The 19,634-nt window shown below is 41.8% G+C and overlaps 1 protein-coding gene across 2 annotated transcripts in view; it reads right to left on the bottom strand.

Annotated features, from left to right (window-relative positions):
* phf19 (PHD finger protein 19) overlaps positions 1–19,634 on the bottom strand; it is a 127,540-nt gene that overhangs the window by 46,451 nt on the left and 61,455 nt on the right. For both annotated transcript variants that reach the window (XM_060932351.1, XM_060932352.1), the window contains one exon: positions 16,368–16,517. In XM_060932351.1, coding sequence (XP_060788334.1) covers positions 16,368–16,517 — 150 coding nt within the window. The remainder of the gene's footprint in view (positions 1–16,367; positions 16,518–19,634) is intronic.

Genomic DNA, 19,634 nt, shown 5'->3' on the forward strand with positions numbered 1-19,634 from the left:
GGATGAGCCGCTTCCAGAAGATCTGAAGCCACATTGAGAAGTCTGGCTCCGAGACCTTGTAGACTTGTCCACAGTTAAAATACCACAGTGTTATGTGCCACTAGCATGTAAAGATGTATTGTGTTATGAATTGCACAATTTTTCTGATGCCAGTGTGATCGGCTATGGAGTTTGCCCTTACCTGAGGACAGTGACTGTGAATGGGGAGGTATATTGCACACTTGTCATGGGTAAAGCAAGAGTGGCCCCAACAAAGGTGACGACCATCCCTAGATTAGAGCTCTCCACAGCTGTAGTTGCAACCAGAATAGGTGATCTGTTAAGAAGAGAACTGGAGTTGGATCGACTTAGTCAATTCTATTGGACAGATTCCAAGGTTGTTTTGGGCTACATTAACAACGAGGCAAGATGCTTTCAAGTCTTTGTAGCTAATAGGATCCAGCAGATCAAATCCATCACAGAACCTTGTCAATGGAGGTATGTGGCCACAGAACATAACCCTGCTGACCATGCATCCCGTGGGCTCACAGCTAAGGAACTTGGAGTCTAACTGGTTCACTGGGCCAAGTTTTCTGTGGCAAAGAGAACTCCCCGAAGATAAGGTCAAGATGGAGTTACGTGACAGTGATCCAGAGCTCAGGAGGGCTCAAGTCCTTACAACTAAGGTGGCGGAGCAGACACCTCTCTTGAACCGTCTGCAGAAGTTTTCAGACTGAGGAAGAATGGTGAAGGCTATAGCAAGACAAGCGTTGGGCAAGAAATGTGAAGGGTCTGAAAGAAAGATCAGAGTCTACAACACTGGATGAAAGAAAGGATGCTGAACTATTCATAATCCGACTAGTCCAAGAGGATGTTTTCAGTGCAGAACTTAAGGCTCTTAAGGAAAGAGGTAAAATCAAACCAGCCCTCCAGACTGTATAAGCTATGCCCATTTGTAGATGAGCACAATATCCTGAGGGTGGGAGGAAGATTGACCAAAGCAGCACTTCATTCACACGTCAAGCACCCTGCTATTCTGCCAAAGGGCCATCATGTGTCCTGGCTCCTCATAAAACATTTTCATGAGCGAATTTGCCATCAAGGTCACAGCATGACAATGAATGAGATCCGATCCAAGGGCATTTGGATTCTGGGATGTAGTGAGGTGTCCATCTACAAATGCGTAAAATGCAGGAAGTATCGTAAAGCCACTCAAGAACAAGTTATGGCTGATTTACCACCTGAGAGGTTAGAGCCCACTCCTCCATTTACATACAGTCGCATGGACTGTTTCAGACCATTCTACGTGAAGGGAGGGAGAAGAAATACGGCCTTCTGTTCACTTGTATGTGTTCAAGAGCGGTTCATATTGAAGTGCTTGACGATCTCAGTTCTGATGCGTTCCTGAATGCACTGCGCTGCTTCATTTCCATTCATGGCAGCGTAAGTCAGCTTCATAGCGATCAAGGCACTAACTTTGTTGGTGCGAAGAAAGAGTTCATGGAACTCATGAAAGGAATTACTCAAGCGCGCATGAAAGATCTGGGCTGTCACTTCATTTTCAATCCACCTTCTTCCAGTCACATGGGCGGAGTCTGGGAGCGACAGATCTGAACAGTGCGGAATGTCTTGACTGCCATCTTGGATCAGTCTGCCAGGACCTTGGATAGCTCCTCTTTGAGAACCTTCATGTATGAAGCTATGGCAATAGTGAATAGTCAACCCCTGACCTTTGAATACCTGAATGATCCATTAGCACCAGAGCCATTAACACCTAATCATATTTTAACAATGAAGTCAGACATTATTGCCTCTCCACCTGGACAGTTCTCTAGAGAAGACCTTTATCTGAAAAGGAGATGGAAGAGAGTCCAATTTTTAGCTAATGAGTTCTGGGCCAGATGGAGGAAGGAGTACGTGTTGAATCTCCAGCAAAGAAGTAAATGTAGTCAGAATCGTCGAGACGTAAAGATCAATGATGTGGTCTTACTTCAAGATGACCTGACACCACGAAATCGTTGGAAGCTTGCCAAGATTGTTGAGGTCTTCCCGGGATCTGATAGGTGGGTAAGGAAGGTTAAACTTCTAGTTAGTGATGCCACACTAGATAGTAAAGGTGCACGCATCACTAAACCAGTGTATTTAGAAAGACCAATACACACAAGTGTCTGAGTTTGAATAGGGTGTGCGTGTGTGTATATATATGTGACATGTATATGTTTCAGTATGTGTGCATGTGTGAATTTACTTATTGGGTTTTAAAATCACACTTGTGTGGTGGGAGTGTGAAGGTAGCCATAGAAAGTAATGGCTACCCTTTATGTTCAAGTATTGCACAATTTGGCATAATTAAAGTTATAATTTTTTGTTTTTACATATTAAAATATTGCACATATTTGTATGATATTATAACTATTAAAAATGTAATGGACTTTATTTAAAAGAGAAACATTGTAAGGATGAACATTAATGGCTTGGGTGGACTCAATCTCCCATGATGCATTAATGTACGTCACTTCCTGTGAAATGTTTGTTGGCGCCTAATGAATGAAGGAGCTCTTGGGTGAGCACAAAGAAAGGCTACTTGTTTGATGTGCTGCAAGTTCTCTAGTGTCTTGTGCTTAAGTATTGCAAGTTTGATGTCCTCTCATGCTCACAAGTCAAGTTTGATATCTTTTATGCTTAACAACAACTTGTAACCCTCTTAGTCTACAAGCCGGCAAAAGTGGCATGTTGCCTTTTGTTTGTTATTTTAATAAGATTTAAGCTCATGTTTGTGTTTATGAATGTATGATTGACTTATGTTTGTCCTGTTTGTGTAGTTCTACGGTGTTTGTACAATAAAGAAAAACATCAGTATTAAGAACCTGGGCCTTGGATTGTGACTAAGGGCGGTACATATCTTATACCGGTAACTTAAACACACAATACAAGTTACATGCATTAATCTAATCTAAATGCAGGTAAACAACATGTTGGCGTGTGTGGGTTTTTTTTTTAATCCAAATGAGAGTCGCAGCTTACCCGTCTGTGCTCTCGCTTCTTGTAGGCCGATTGTTTTGAAACAGTCTGACTTTCAGTTGTTCGTTCAGTTCTCCGTTCATTCGCTTCTTCCACGCAAGGGCAAGATGGCAGCAATATCCAGTTTAGAAATAAGATGGCTGCTCCACTCATTCTCTCCATATGGAGTACTCCGCCATTACTGCTCAGCTCAGGCAATTACTAAAACCCGGGACGTCACCGGTTTTAGCAACAACCACAGGGAGGTCACTGCCCGAGCAATACGTCACATCCCATTCCGTCCCGGGTTTTACCAACAACCCTCGGCTCACTCTGGGAAAACTGGTGCAACTCAACTCACTTTCCTTTTAAAATAAATGCTTTCCTTTTCTTGTAGTTTTCTTTTCTTTTAATTGTTGGTACTGCACTCTCTTTCAATACAGGCTTCTAGCCAACACCCAACAGATCAGAGGTCTTGTACAAATCTTCAGTAAAATGTGCAGAGCAGAGGAGAGACCACTTCATAGGCGCCCAATGTGGCCGTGAACTTCTCGCAAAACGCATCCAAACCTTTGCAGTTTGAACATTCTTGGGCCATGAATGCAACGTAAATCCACATTGTCATGTTGCTGCACTGGCCAGCAACACATCTGCGTGGCATGGCGATAAATTAGCTCAAAATGGAGGATCGGAGTTGCAGTCAGCTCTGCGTTTTAGTATAGCGGAAATGGCGATGAGACAGATAGACTTCCTGCTGTGACATCACAGACGTCAAGGTCATTCACTCTGACCGCTACCTATATACTGTAAAATCACTTTAATCATAAAAAATTACTAGATTAGATTTATTGTTAACGCTTAAAACTATTCCTGTGCCATTCTTGAGGCCCCAAGGCATTTATACAGTGCCTTGAAAAAAATATTCATACCTCTTGAATTTTTTCACATTTTTCCACCTTACAACCACGAACTTAAGTTTTATTTTTTAATTGAGATTTTATGTGATAGACCAACACAGAGTAGCACATAACTGAAGTGAAACGAAAATGATAAATGGTCTTAAATTTTAAACAAATAAAAATCTGAAAAATGTGCATTAGTATTCAGCCCCCCGCATCAATACTTCGTAGAGCCACCTTTTGCTGCAATTACAGCTGCAAGTCTTTTGTGGTATGTCTCTACCAGCTTTGCACATCTAGACACTGAAATTTTTGCCCATTATTCTTTGCAAAATAGCTCAAGCTCAGCCAGATTGGATGGAGAACGTCTGTGAACAGCAATTTTCAAGTCTTGCCACAGATGCTCAATGGGATTTAGGTCTGGACTTTGACTGGGCCATTCTAACACATGAATATTCTTTGATCTAAACCATTCCATTGTAGCTCTGGCTGTATGTTTAGGGTCATTGTCTTGCTGGAAGGTGAATCTCCTTCCCAGTCTCAAGTCTTTTGCAGCCTCCAACAGGTTTTCTTCCAGGATTGCCCTATATTTAGCTCCATCCATCTTTCTTTTTAGCTCCAACCATGTTTCACAGTGGGGATGGTGTGTGCAGGGTGATGAGCAGTGTTAGTTTTCCGCCACACATAGCGCTTTGCATTTAGGCCAAAAAGTTCAACTTTGGTCTCATCTGACCAAAGCACCTTCTTCCACATGTTTGCTGTGTCCCCTACATGGCTTCTGGCAAACTGCAAACAGGACTTCTTATGCCTGTCTTTCAACAATGGCTTTCTTCTTGCCACTCTTCCAAAAAGGCCAGATTTGTGGAGTGTACGACTTATAGTTGTCCTGTGCACAGATTCTCCCACCTGAGCTGTGGATTTCTGCAGCTCCTCCAGAGTGATCATGGGCCTCTTGGCTGCTTCTCTGACCAGTGCTCTCCTTGCTCGCTCTGTCAGTTTAGGTGGACGGCCATGTCTTGGTAGGTCTGCAGTTGTGCCATACTTTTTCCATTTTTGAATGATGGCTTGAACAGTGCTTCTTGAGATGTTCAAAGCTTGGGATATTTTTTTTATAACCTAACCCTGCTTTAAACTTCTCCAGAACTTTATCCCTGACCTGTCTGGTGAGTTCTTTGGTCTTCATGATGCTGTTTGTTCTTCAGTGTTCTCTAACAAACCACTGAGGCCTTCACAGAACAAGTGCATTTATGCCGAGAGTAAATTACACACAGTAGGACTCTAATTAGATGACTTCTGAAGGCAATTGATTGCACTGGATTGTATTTAGAGGTATCAGAGTACAGGGGGCTGAATACTAATGCACACCACATTTTTCAGATTTTTATTTGCTTAAAATTTTGAATACCATTTATCATTTTTGTTTCACTTCACAATTATGTGCTACTCTGTGTTGGTCTATCACAATCTCAATTAAAAAAAAAACAAAACTTAAGTTCATGGTTGTAAGGTGGAAAAATGTGAAAAAGGTCAAGGGGTAGGAATACTTTTTCAAGGCACTGTAAACGAAAGTGAGGCCATGGCTCTGCATGTATACTTTAATGTCTGCATTTAAAAAAAAAAAAAAAAAAAAAAAAAAGGTGGGGAAGCCATTACCTAATGGTCAGAGAAGCAGTTGAGAGACCAAAAGGTCGCTGCTTCAATTTCCTAGACCAGCAGGAATGGCTGAAGTGCCCTTGAGCAAAAGCACCTAACCCTCAATTGCTGCTCAGGCTGCTCTGGGTAAGTTGTATTTGGCTCTGGATAAGAGAGTGTCTGCTAAATGCCGGTCATGTAACGTAACGTAAAATGGAGCTTCCAACATGGCATCTTCCACTGGCAGCATGAAAGCAAACAGGGGGGCCTTGAAGGTATGTCATCTCCCAATGAATCCCAAGGACTATTTGGTCCACAAGCACCTTTTAACTATCGAAACACTGCCTTCTTGCCACACAGTGAAAGAAATACTCGAGTTCCTGATTCTGACTGGACACAATTCCAGTTGGTTGGTTCATTTTCTTAAACAGCAGCTTTGGCACAAGTTCCACAAATTGCAAGGCAAATCCCAGGTTTATATTAATATGCTAGTCCTAATTACATTATTAATTATATAGCAACAGCGAATCCAGATGATCATGTACTGCATGACAGATTCACAAATGCTCTGGTTTAAGACGTATATCATTTTGCTTCAGTATCGGTGCTTTCCAACGGTCAGAGGCTAAACTAACGTCTAACTTAAGTTTTCTGGGAAAACTTGGGACAGTGTTCAGAACAGAGGATTGTGTGGTTTCTTTCAGAAACCAAAGTTAATATTGGCAAGCTGCTGTTGTATAAAAACACTTCGGGATGTGCTGTTATTGGAAAATAATCCATTTCAGTGAGCAAAGTGCTCCGACTCTGCAGGCAGTCACTCGCATCCTCACTGATGGATTATTTTCTGCACGCTCGTAACCCTGGTGCCTGCTTTTTCCTCGTAGTCAGAAACAGTAAGCGTTATGAAATTTGATATTTAAATCTACAGATAAGTCCAAATTACCCCCCGTATTAAATTCACTGGATACAAAAGCTTTTACTTATGTAAATCGCTGCATCTAAACCCCATGGAGCATAATTCCAAGCAAAATAATAAACGATAAACAAGACATTTTCAAATGAGTGATTGTTTTTCAAAAAAAAAAAAAGTCGAGATGGGGAAAAACGAAGTTTTTCCGCAGTACAGTGTGTGTCTGCAAAGAGAATCGCAGCAGGAGATACCTGACATAATTACTTCCCCGCATGGCACTTTTTAATCCTAATCAACATCAAAGCCATGCAAATGTAAAAACCATTTTCAAATATTCTCAGTCGAGATGCAAATGATGAGAACCGTCGGCTTCACGTAGGTGTTTGGGTAAACGCGCAGCATCGTTTCAATTATCAAGCACTGCAGGCTGCAACGTTGCACAAAAAGTGCACGTTTGCGAGAGCCGGGGTTAATATTCTCGACCTGAGCCGTTATACAGCGGGTTTCAAAAAATTTGATATTTCGCAATTTAATAACTGCCAATTCTCATTCAACTGACCTCAAATTAACAGCATGTGTGAAACAGGTCAAAAATTATATACGTTTTTATGTAAAGAAATGCTATTCACTGGAAAAGAAAAGGCGTTGTGTGTTAGAGTATGCTCGGACAAGACTGTGCAGCGTGCATTTATGAGAGAATTCTCTAAAAACACACCAACTGCACTGCAGATTTGGACACAGCACAAAAAAGGTCAAAGAGGAAGGCTGTCTGTGCAGCAGGGCAAAAGGATCTGGACGACCACCAGCATCGGAAGAGACGGTCGAGCGAGCGGGTTCACGAATATTGAAAATTTGTGAAATCGTTCATGGAATCCACATAGCTTTGAATTTCTCAGAGTTAAAGGAATAAATCTGATCTTGCTTAATGTTAAGCCTGTTCAGTTTCATTTGCCAAGACCATGTCGTTTCTGGGATATTTACAGTACATCTCAAATATCAAATTTTTTGAAACACCCTGTATTTGAGTTGATCCTAGCTACAGCTAAAAATACGAAATAAATAAGGTGCAGGAGTTTCTTTTTAGCATCATAAGGCGGCTTTTACTTCCATGTAGAGCTAACGCAGCATGTTCTCTCTAAACTGTTGAGTTTGTGGCTTCTTTCCCTGTGTCTGAAATCGCTCACTATATAGGGAATTACTATATAGAGGACTATTTTGTGAGCTCATTGGGAAAATTGGGGGGGGGGGGGGGGGGGGGGACCTGCTTTCGGACTGTTGTGTCATTTATGTCATACAATTAAAACGTGCCAGGTCAGCCAGCTGATGGGTTTTCAAAATAATAAATAGATGCATGCATTTTTGAAATAAAATATTATACTGAGCGTATTTCCCATATTAATAAATAACATACCTGCATCTTTCAGTTCTGTTAAAATCTAGGCTGAATACTTTTTCTTCTTTGCCACTGCCTGTTATTAAATCAAATTTGAGACTTTTAATTTGATTTCTTTCAGTGCAACCACAATGCATGATGGGACATATTGTTTTGGTTAGTGACCATCATTGTACACAACTTTTCGTGATGCATTGTGGGATACTCCGAGTGCACTATACAGGGCGCAAATAATCCTCACTAAGGTTTCGGACAGCGCGACAAAATGGGGTCCCCACTATATAGTAGAAAAAAAAAAAAAAAAACTTGATTCATCATGTTTGTGAAATTCCTCTCTGCATTTAACCCATCTGAAGCAGTGAACACACGTGAGCAATGAGCGCGCACACATACACAGAGCAGTGGGCAGCCATGCTAACATGAGCAGTTGGGAATTAGGTGCCTCGCTCAAGGCAGTCCCATATTAACCTAACTGTATGTCTTTGGACTGTGGGGGAAACCCACACAGACACGGGGAGAACATGCAAACTCCACACAAAAAGACCCCTTCCAGCTGCTGGGCTCAAACCCAGAACCTTCTTGCCGTGAGGCAACTGTGCTAACCACTACACCACCGTGCCGCCCTATATAAGCACTATATACACATGCTTTCGTCTAAACCGGGGAACGGGCGCTGCGCCCTCTTACTCTGTGTGCGCCACTTTACCGAAATGCCAAATGAACCCAAAGTCACACTTAGGCCATGCACTTGTATGCTACTGCACAACATGCAATCTTTCTCAAAATAATCTTTCCTCTGTGAAAACATCCCAGCAACACCATGTGACAATGTGTCTGATCATCAAATACATTACAATTACTCCAAAATTATTCCAAATCATGGGTGGCACGGTGGTGTAGTGGTTAGCGCTGTAGCCTCACAGCAAGAAGGTCCAGGTTCGAGCCCCATGGCCGGCGAGGGCCTTTCTGTGCGGAGTTTGCATGTTCTCCCCGTGTCCGCGTGGGTTTCCTCCGGGTGCTCCGGTTTCCCCCACAGTCCAAAGACATGCAGGTTAGGTTAACTGGTGACTCTAAATTGACCGTAGGTGTGAATGTGAGTGTGAATGGTTGTCTGTGTCTATGTGTCAGCCCTGTGATGACCTGGCGACTTGTCCAGGGTGTACCCCGCCTTTCGCCCGTAGTCAGCTGGGATAGGCTCCAGCTTGCCTGCGACCCTGTAGAACAGGATAAAGTGGCTACAGATGAGATGAGATATTCCAAATCATAGTAGATACACCATCAGACGGTGCAAAAACGATCCGAATTGGCGTTTTCCAGACCGAGGTGCCATGTTTACTTGTCGCAGCTGCTCTTGTGAGATTTGACATAGGTTACATACAAGGTCAGCTGACTTGTAGAGCAAGATTTCTCGAGACTGAATGACCCTTCACCCACCGGCGCAGGAGCTTTTGAGAGGAGTAGTTTGCAAGTTGTTTTTGTTGACACTTGGGCATTTAAAGATGTCATCCAGCGGCACAAAACGGAAGAAAGCCAAAGACTCTCCGGGACTGAAGATGATTACTTTCTGTCATAAAGCGGATAAAGATGTTTCCAATGGGAGATCTCGACAATCGAGGGATCGGCCCGAGCGCTATGACAGCGGCGGCGCGGAATCCGTGATGAACGAAGACCAGATGTCTTGCTCTGATGAAGGCACCGAGTGTTCAGTGGAAAAGCAAAATGAGAAAGGCCAAGTACCAGGAAAAAGTTCATGTTTTTTCTTTTTTAAAGCACGCTTACATTTTTTGCTTGGATTCCAACTTGACAATGTTTACTTTTTTTAGTTTCCTTTTCAAGAAAAATAATTTTGCTCTGGAATTTTTTTCTTCATTTTGAACAGCTAACTCTACCTTATTATAGTATAAGAAAACAACAGATTTCCGAGCAGATTTCTCTGTTTGGACCTGCCTGATCCATCCTGGTGCCCTGTGTCTGGTTGGAGTCTCATCGCATCGCTCCTGTGGAGGACGGCCCCATGTGGACAATTGGGGGTCGCGCCTGGAGGACACTCTGGACTCTTGCAGTGGTGCCTTTGTGGCTGGGGACTGCAGCTGACTTGCTGACTTTGGGACTGCGGTTTCATGAACAGTTTTGCGCTGGGTTTCCGTCAGTGGGGGGTTTATAGCATCAACGAAGCTGACTTTATGTTAGGACTGTTAATGTTATAGCCATGTTGTCTGTTGTTGCCCAAATGAGGATGGGTTCCCTTTTGAGTCTGGTTCCTCTCAAGGTTTCTTCCTCATGTCGTCTGAGGGAGTTTTTCCTTGCCACCGTCGCCACAGGCTCGCTCATTGGGGATAGATTAGGGATAAAATTAGCTCATGTTTTAAGTCGTTCAAATTCTTTAAAACTGCTTTGTGACAATGTTTATTGTTAAAAGCGCTATACAAATAAACTTGACTTGATACTTTCCAAGTTTGATTAATTTCAATTTGAATCAAGAGGAATTTGTATTATGTAATTTGAATAAGGTATTAGAATTTAAATTGTTGTTTGTGACAGTTTTATTTTCTTTTTCAGTGTTGACAATTTGTTACAATTTCCCCTCTCAGATAGCCTCAGAATGTCCCATTGTAGCCTCAATTTTTCCAAGGCTTCGCACGGCGGAAGGCGGGGGAACTCCCCCTTCCGCACCATCCCTCCCCCCGCCCACTTGGTTGCTTTGCTCCCTTGCCATAGTGAGCGCCATCATACTAAATTTTTCTAGAAAAGTCCTGATATAGTGCCCTGTATAGTGAGTAGGGAGCGATTTCGGACACAGTTTCTGCGCGAGTGAGTGTTAACCAACAGAGCATGGGATCGTGACATCAGCTGAAGTGAGCAACGCAAGGCATAATGGGATTTTAGGACGTGGACGCTACGGTAGAGACCGAGTAGTAATAGTCGTGGCGGCAGCGTTGTGGTGATGTTTATATCATCCAATTTAAATCCACAGTGAAATGAACACGCTGTATTATTAACTGCCCTAACTGTTCTCATGACCGACTTGGAAAACCTTCAGCTAGACCTGAAGATTAAATTGGAGGAACTGGAATTTGACTGGATGTTGAAATAACTCAACTTTTCATCCTAACTTTTTAGAAGGTACTAAACTTTAGAAATATTGATTCAAATAACCTTTCCAGTGTACAGAATGCTCCATTTTAAAGTAGTAGTATTAAAATATTAACAGCTGCTGAAGTTGCAGTTGAAGGAACTGTGAAAGTTTGTTGCGTTGCAGTCATCAGCTCCACCATCACGCCCTTCAAGCAGGCCAAAACAGAGGTCGTTAAACATTTTAACCAGAGCGTCAGCGAGGCAGTAGCTCACACAGCCGTACCATGAGAAACCAGAGTTGTTTATAATTAGCCAAGTTGCTCTTTGTGAGAACAGTTTGATCTTCAAAACAAAATCAGATTCAAAATGCATTGAAAACTCAGTGAGGAGTCGTGATTTTCCTGAAAGTTCGTGAAAGTCGGCCTAGTTAGCAACTTGTTAATGAGAAATCACAAAACCAGGGAGTAACTTTTGTGCAGACTGATTAGAACTTCCAAACAAAAAGTCCACTGAAAACTCAGGAAGGAGTAGCGATTTTTGTGAATTGTGGACAGACGACGGGTCCGCATACAGCAAGTGAGCTAAAACAAAAATACTCTAATCTAGAATTTTAAATAAGAAAATGAATCATATTACACATTTGTTACCTTCAATGACCAATTTTATTTTTTTTAAATTGTGATTATCAAAGATAGCACTCCTCTTACAATGTGAAGGGTTACATGAATGAAGGAAATTGCACTCTGTACCGTAACTGTTTGCTATGGGTTGTCCGTGAGGCTCGAGTCTTCAGGACAGGAGAGTTTTCCCTGTCGGTTTCTCAGCAACAAGACAAACTGGGGTTTGGTTTTTTTTGGGGTCTCATTAACATCAAACAGCGTTGTAGTCGAGTCACTAAACCTCAAGTCCGAGTCCAGTCTCATGTCCCCACTGTTCAAGTCCAAGTCATTAAAAAATTTGAGTAGAGTCCACTATCCATCCAAGTCGAGTCTGAGAACAAGACTCCAACCGCACCATTTGACGGCGGCTGTTTCAGCGCCATTAACATTAGTTTGTTCCTGAACAGGACGTATGAACAGGTGAATGTGCTCCTCTTTATCAGGGAGTGTGAAGTATTCTGTCAGAGATGGTTGGGAGACTGATGTAAGCACTGAAGGTGTGTTTATTAATACAAGTAGAGACACGTAAATAACCCCGAACGGCAAGCAAAACAGGCAATAGGTCGAGCGAGGCACAAACAGACCATCATAGGCTCGGCAGAATCAAAGACGAGAAAGAGGAAACCAGGGATCAGAAAACTGAACAAGGAAATGAGGCTTGGTAATGTGTCAGCAATGCAACTCAATACTGTTTTTAAATACAGGCGCGCGCTGATTGCACCTTAATCCTGTGCAGGTGAGAGTCGTTTACGGCGCACGTGAGAGTCCGCTTGGTGCATGCGCTGTCCGGAGCGTCTATCTGATGCACATGCCGAGGTGTGCAGGTGAGACAGTCTCATCTCATTATCTCTAGCCACTTTATCCTGTTCTACAGGGTCACAGGCAAGCTGGAGCCTATCCCAGCTGACTACGGGCGAAAGGCGGGGTACACCCTGGACAAGTCGCCAGGTCATCACAGGGCTGACACAGACAACCATTCACACACACACACACCTACGGTCAATTTAGAGTCACCAGTTAACCTAACCTGCATGTCTTTGGACTGTGGGGGAAACCGGTAGCCTGGCAAGCCAGACTAAATGTGAATAATATTTAGTCTGGCCTCGATCCGTAGACATTTCCGACGGGTGTAGGAGGAACAAACCGCTGTCTTTCAAACGGTCTCTGTGCATATAGGCCAACGCTCTGACCAATCAGCGCAACAGTGACTGTGACGTAGTCAGAGTGACAGAAAGCAGTGGGGGAGACCTTGAAATAATTTTTCAAAATGCGTATTAATTAATAAACAGGTTCTAGATATTAAGAAGTTTGGAGATAATGACCACAAGTTTGGAGTCTGTACCACATACTTAACATACACTCATTTTTTTCAAGTGTTTTTCAAGGGTTTGCTTAAACTGTTTTTGAGAGTTTTTATTTAGTGGTGTTTGGTGAAATAATTTCCCTTAAATTTAAAATAACGGGAAAATAAGAAACAATCAAAAAGTAATGTCTCAAAGCTGTTTATTAATTCTTCGTACTGCACAAACTAGCCCCATCCTTTTGGCTACGAGCGGAGCCAGCTGGTAGATCAGACTTTTGCCATAGCCGGTCGGCAAAACAGCGAAAACGTCCTTCTTGAAAAGGAATGAGCGGAGAGCCTCTTCCTGCTCATGTTTCAACGAAAACTCCAAGTCTAATTCTTCTAAAACTGATTCCAAAGCGGAGTCAAACACACGCTGTTCACTAGCCGTAGCCATCTTTCCTGTTGTGCTTTCTCCAGCGTCGCGCAGCTTTGTCGTCACTCCTGCAAAAGCCCGCCCAAAGAATCCAAACAAAAACCTTGCACTGTGATTGGCGGGCACGATTTGATGCCCGGGGTGTTTTTGTTTATATGGGGTGAGGCTAGACCCACTCGCTAGGCAAAAATATTTTTGGCCGCTAGGCGGGTGGGTTTAGTTTACTAGGCTAGGAAACCGGAGCACCCGGAGGAAACCCACGCGGACACGGGGAGAACATGCAAACTCCACACAGAAAGGCCCTCGCCGGCCACGGGGCTCGAACCCGGACCTTCTTGCTGTGAGGCGACAGCGCTAACCACCACACCATCGTGCCGCCCCAGGTGAGACAGTCTTACACGAAATTAGTACCAAAATTAAAGTAGATATAAATATCTTATGCCAAATTATGGCGGCATGTTACAAAAAAATAAAATAAAAATCCAAGTCCGAATGCAGTTAATGCACGAGTCCGAGTCGAGTCATGACTCCTTAAAATTAGGGCAGGAGTCAGACCAGAGTATTACAAGCCTGACATCAATAGAAATATAAAAGCTGATAATCCCATCTTAATTTAAATAGGTGCATCCTAAAACATGCCAACCATTACCCAGAATGCAATGTGCCATGACAGTAGCACATTCTCTATAGACGATGAAGAAAAAACAAACAGGTACAGCGCAAGCTTGTTCGAGAGAGAAACACTATGCACACTGAAAGCACCACTGCAGGACTGTATCGAGTGCAAGCTAATGTGCAGCAAGTGAAATGCGTCGTGCTTCCGTGCTTGCCTTCTCACAATATGACGATCCGACACACATTATGCTGAATAAGATCATGATACATTTTTGAGAGATTAAAATACAGTATCAGTCAAAAGTTTGTACACCCCGACGCATTCATAGGTTGTCTTTTCTACACTGTAGACATCAAAACTACGAAATAACATCTGGAACAGATAAGGTAAACAAAAACGTGTTAAACAAAATGTTTCATATTTTAGATTCTTCAGAGTAGCCAGCGTTTACCTTGACGCTTTGCACACTGTTGGAATTATCTTAACCAGCTGCATGAGGTAGTCACCTGGAATGCTTTTCAATTAACAGCTGTGCCTCGTCAAAAGTTAATTAGTGGACAAGTTTCTTGCCTTCTTAATGCGTGTGAGATAAACAGTAAATAATAAAAATACAGTAAATAGTAGGGTTGTAACGATACACCCAACTCACGATTCGCTCCGCCCACAATTTTTTTTTAAATGTTTTTTTAAAGTAGTAAATTTGACTTAACATTTACTTACTTACATTAACTATTTAATAACAAATAATTCAGACCACTGCAGAGAATGAGTAATATGTATGCAAAAATGAACAAATGTATATCCAAAGATTGTTTTATTTCTCAAAATAATACTGTTGAGCCGGAAGCTCTGTTTTTTTCGGTTCTGAAAAAGTCATTTTTCCAAATCGTGTAAATCCGTTAAGATTTTTTTTGGGGGGGTGGCTCTCTCACTGTCTCACTCTCATAGGGCCAATGATTTTCTGTGATCGCGGAAAACAGATGGAAATTACGGAATTTTTATGGTGAAACATTGCTCGCGTGTCAAAATGTAACTGCCACAGAAGGCTTCCGCCCAGGCAGACATGCCTTCAGTGTTGCCAGATATTGCTAACGTTTTCCACCCCAAAATATGTTCAAAACCAGCCAAAAAGCACCTAAACCTGCCCAATCTGGCAACACTACATGCCTTTCCGGTCAAGTGATTGTGATTGGCTTGTGGCACACCTAGCCAGCCAATGAGCTGCTTGTTTACAGATTCGCTCCCCGCGTCGCAACCAGAATGGCAATCGCTTAAAAGAAATGAATGCTCTGCCAGTGGCGAGTGTGGACGTTGCGTGACTCACAGAAGATTGTTGCAGGTCGGCGAAAAAACGACTTACTAATAGATATAAAAAATAAAAGTAATTTAAGTAAGTTTAAAATGTAATTTAAATAAAAAGTAAAGTATTCATAAATTGAAGTTTGGAAGCGCCTCTGTTTTTGGGCTGAGGAGAAGTTTGAAAGGGTGTACCGCGATTCTGCCTTCTTGTATCGCGATACGGATTGTGGCTCTGCGCATCGTGATTTCGATTCGCATATCGTTACAGCCCTAGTAAATAGCCCTATTCAACACCACAACTGTAGTAGTCTGTATTATGCCAAGAACCACTTGGCTAAGTAAAGAGAAACGACATCCATCATTACTTTAAAGCGCATATTCTGGACCAACTTGTTTTTTTTTTTTTTTATAAGTATGTCCCTTTACACACTCATCCAGAAGGGTCTACAGCAGGAAAAAAAAAAAAAAAACGCGTCTGGAAAAATCCCAAGGGAGTCTGGAGCCAGGTTCGTGACGTCACCTGCGGAAGCGCCAGCAGGCTGCGCGAGCTTTGCACGGTTTCAGTGCACAGCCTGTGTAGACCAAGCGCTCCCATTTCTCTCTCATTGTCCGGTCTTTTGGGAAACGATGAGTACTAATCCCGTCAAGCTTGGTGTTGCTACACCCTCCTACGATACATCTGTTAACCATTTTAATAATTACATGATAACGAAGAAATTTGCAGAAAACCACCAGGTCGTTTTCTCAAACAAACCAGCGCTGACGTAGGATTCAGAAGGAGGCGTCCCTCACGCGACGTCACGAAAATCAATGTTTGCCGGGAAATCCAAATACCAAAGTTTTTTCAGAGGCGGACCAATTCGCCTCAAATGGCTCGATTTCAACTGAATTTTTCTGGTATTGCACAAGGTAAAAAAATTGCACAAAATGCAAAACGTGACAGATATTTGACCAAAGTTTAATCTAAAATAGGAGAATTACATTGATCTTACTCCTGAATTTACCTGTGATATGAACTTGTGTCTGTACAAATTAACTGGAAGCCGCCAATTCAAATTATCCATTTTTTTTTTAATGCAGCACTAACGTTTTGCTGAAAAATCTGTCATCAAACCTATAGATTACGAAACAAGTTACGCATCATTGTAATGTCTTCAATTATCACATCACCTACCCCTACCACTCACCCGTTGCGCGTTGCTCCTTTCTTGCAGCCTCTGCGTCCTTCGTTTTTCGGGGTCTTCTCTGGAAAGAGCTTGGAGGGGGGGTTGGGGGGAACTCGCGTCCTCAGTCGAAAGATGCATTTCCTCTTCTTGATCTCCTTGCCGCAGAGAAACCTAAATGAACATTTCTGTTAGAGCATTTGCATTTCCATCCCATTCATGAAATCAGAATCCAAGTCTGTGAAAATATATAACGTGTAAATAAAAGTTAGACGTATTCAAATCTTTATGAATAATGTACATGTGGAGTCTGTATTGTTGGAAATGGTTTGTTGTCGCTCAGAACAATTTGCAGCTTTTGTGACACATAAAAGCCCAAGTTTTTACATTTGTTCTGTTAGATATTCAAATACAGAGAAGTGTAATGACATATCCTTCAGTAATGACAAACTGTGCATTTTTTTCCCTTTTGGAAGAAACATTCCTTCCTCATACTAAAGCTGTTATTCGCTTTCAAGTGGAAATATTCAGCTTTAACAAAACCTGCTACTTTTCCCCCCCAATATACAAAGACGTTTATTATTAAAAATTAGAATTTCTTGTTAAATCCTTATTTATTCAAGAAATAAAAACAGGCTGGAGCGTACTGGAAAATAATCAACTATTCTGTTATTGTTATGAAGTATTTCAAAGTGAGTGACATCGTTTTTATTTTTCCTCAAATTTGTTAACATTCTGGAACGGCCACGAAACATCACTTACATTATAAAACCAAAACAGCCACTTCATCAGCCTCTTGTCATATTACCGAGAAACTGCCAAGCAATGCAAATCCTCCATCCTTAAACTTTCCCAAGTCATAAAAGGCATTTAAAGATGCATCTTTAACTCTGTTACAAACTGCTGAAACTGGAGACTCCTTACATTAAATGTCTTCTCATGGACAATGTAATCATATCAACGAATACACATTTAAAATCCATGCCTTTGTGAATAAAATGTTACTTTCGAAAGGATAACAAGTGTATTAAAGGAGAACTGAAGTCATTTTTAAACTTGCTTTATTTCTTAACGCGTTATTCAATTACGTTTTTGGTTTTAGTAACCTTATATCGTGACTCGTATTGGCGACTAATAGCAATTAAATATTATACTTAACGGCCTATTCGGTTTTTAGCCGTGTTGAATTTAGTTCGTTTGGTCCATGGCAGGCGTCGCTTATCCGCACGATCTTCATGAGACTTGTGCGAGACTTCAAAACATGAAACGTCAGCCAGGTGTCAGCGCCGCCATTTTGAAAACTTTTCCCAAACGAAGTATCGCACAAAAACGAGTTTAAATGATGATTACTGCCTACTTTTTTCAAACTCCTGATCGCCAACAAAACTCCCGGCTTGATTACATCAGCATTCGAAAGAGGGCGTGCACGTCTTTTTTTTTTTTTAAAGAATTTTTTTGGGCCTTTTGCACCTTTATTGGATAGGACAGTGCAGAGACAGGAAACGAGCAGGAGAGAGAGAGAGAGAGAGAGAGACGGGAAGGGATCGGGAAATGACCTCGGGCCGGAATCGAACCCGGGTCGCCCGCATTCATGGCACGGCGCCCCAACCACCCGAGCCACGACGCCCCCGCGCACGTCTTTTGACAACGTTGGCAGATGTCGGTCACTTTGATTTCCGCTGTACGTTTTACTTCCGTCCTACGATGTCTCGCACAGGTCTCAACGAATCTTGTTTACGGCCATCGCTTTATCAGGCCATATGGACTGATAGATTACATAGCGTATTTCAGACACTCATAACTTACTATAGCAGCGACAAAATAGCGGTCAAAAATGCATTGATATTTAATAAAATGAGAAATAGAATTGATAAAAAATTTGCCTTCAGTTCTCCTTTAATAAATATATATATATATATATATATATATATATATATATATATATATATATATATATATATATATATAAATAAAAGCATTGTCAATTGGTTAACAGTTAACATATTTGTGATTTAATCACATTGTCCACAGTTAACTCATGCTTAATGGCAAATTAAAATCACACTTTAAAAAAAAAAAAAAAAAAACCTGTTCTAAGACTTTAAAGGGATATTTTTCAACTTTTTGGGGAGTCGGAGTGGACAAATCTGCTTGCTTTATGCAAACATATGTAGCCAGGTCAGGAAGGATAAGGCTGGACACAGCAAAAATTATTTTTGTGGGCATTTTATTCCCCCCCTGCATTTAAAAGTTTTTTTTTTTTTTTTAAGGCAGCGTTAACTTTATAATTGAGGGTTTCGCACAATTCAGTGTGAACAAAACAGTATTTTCCTCAAGTTCTGTATTTCACTTCTAGCCTCAAACTATGCAATGCAATAAAATAAACTAAACCAACTCAACAATGTGGACTCTGGACAAGAGTAGTGGCAGTCGTTAAAAAAGAAAAAACAAAACCCAAATAAATGCATTAAGGCACACAGCTCAAAGATGTTTTCCAGTGAAATGCAATAACTCACTGGTAAATGTACAGTACACTCGAGCAAAAACTGCATCTATAAACACTTTTACAGAACACATTTCTCAGAATAAACCAAACTCTCACGCCAGTGTGCAGCTTGCGTGCTGACACACACACACCCGCTGGACCTTAACATGTCTTCTTTTCTCCCCTCTGGTCCATCAAAAGCATACTTAAACCCCAAACCACAGACATTTTATGTAAAACAGTCAGAATGCAACAATACAAGTCGATTCTGTACAGGAGTACACCATCATGAATTATGCCAAGCAGCTACTCATTACGCCACTTCCTGATTTCCCAAACTACCGGGGTGGGCGGCACAGAACATGTCTGAGTTAACGGCGCATCCCAAGAAAAAAAAAAAGGCGCCCTATGGGTCCATGTCGCTTCTGCTTAGAAATAAAATTGTTTTCTGATCCCATGTCCATACAGTAAATACAGCATATATTTATTTACTCTGTGAGGCAGTAGCCACGAAAATGAAGTAAATTCCAAAAACGAACAAAATCACAGAAGTAAAATATACCAAGTGTCTGTACTTTATATTATTCGACTCTTACAGTTTGCGAAACTGAAACCTCCGAATCGAGGCCGACATGCACACGCTGTCACCACGACCCAAACTCTTATTTCCCGGAAATGGCCCGGCGCTAGAGCTCAGTGGTCTCAATACTCTCTTCAGCAACTTCCTGTAATAACTCGGAAGTGCGTCACATCACACACAGGACCACTGGCCGAAGGCGGTGAGAAAAGGGGGACGACCTGGAGTA

This window comes from Neoarius graeffei, chromosome 10 (assembly GCF_027579695.1).
Source record: "Neoarius graeffei isolate fNeoGra1 chromosome 10, fNeoGra1.pri, whole genome shotgun sequence".
Taxonomy (NCBI): Eukaryota; Metazoa; Chordata; class Actinopteri; order Siluriformes; family Ariidae; genus Neoarius; species Neoarius graeffei.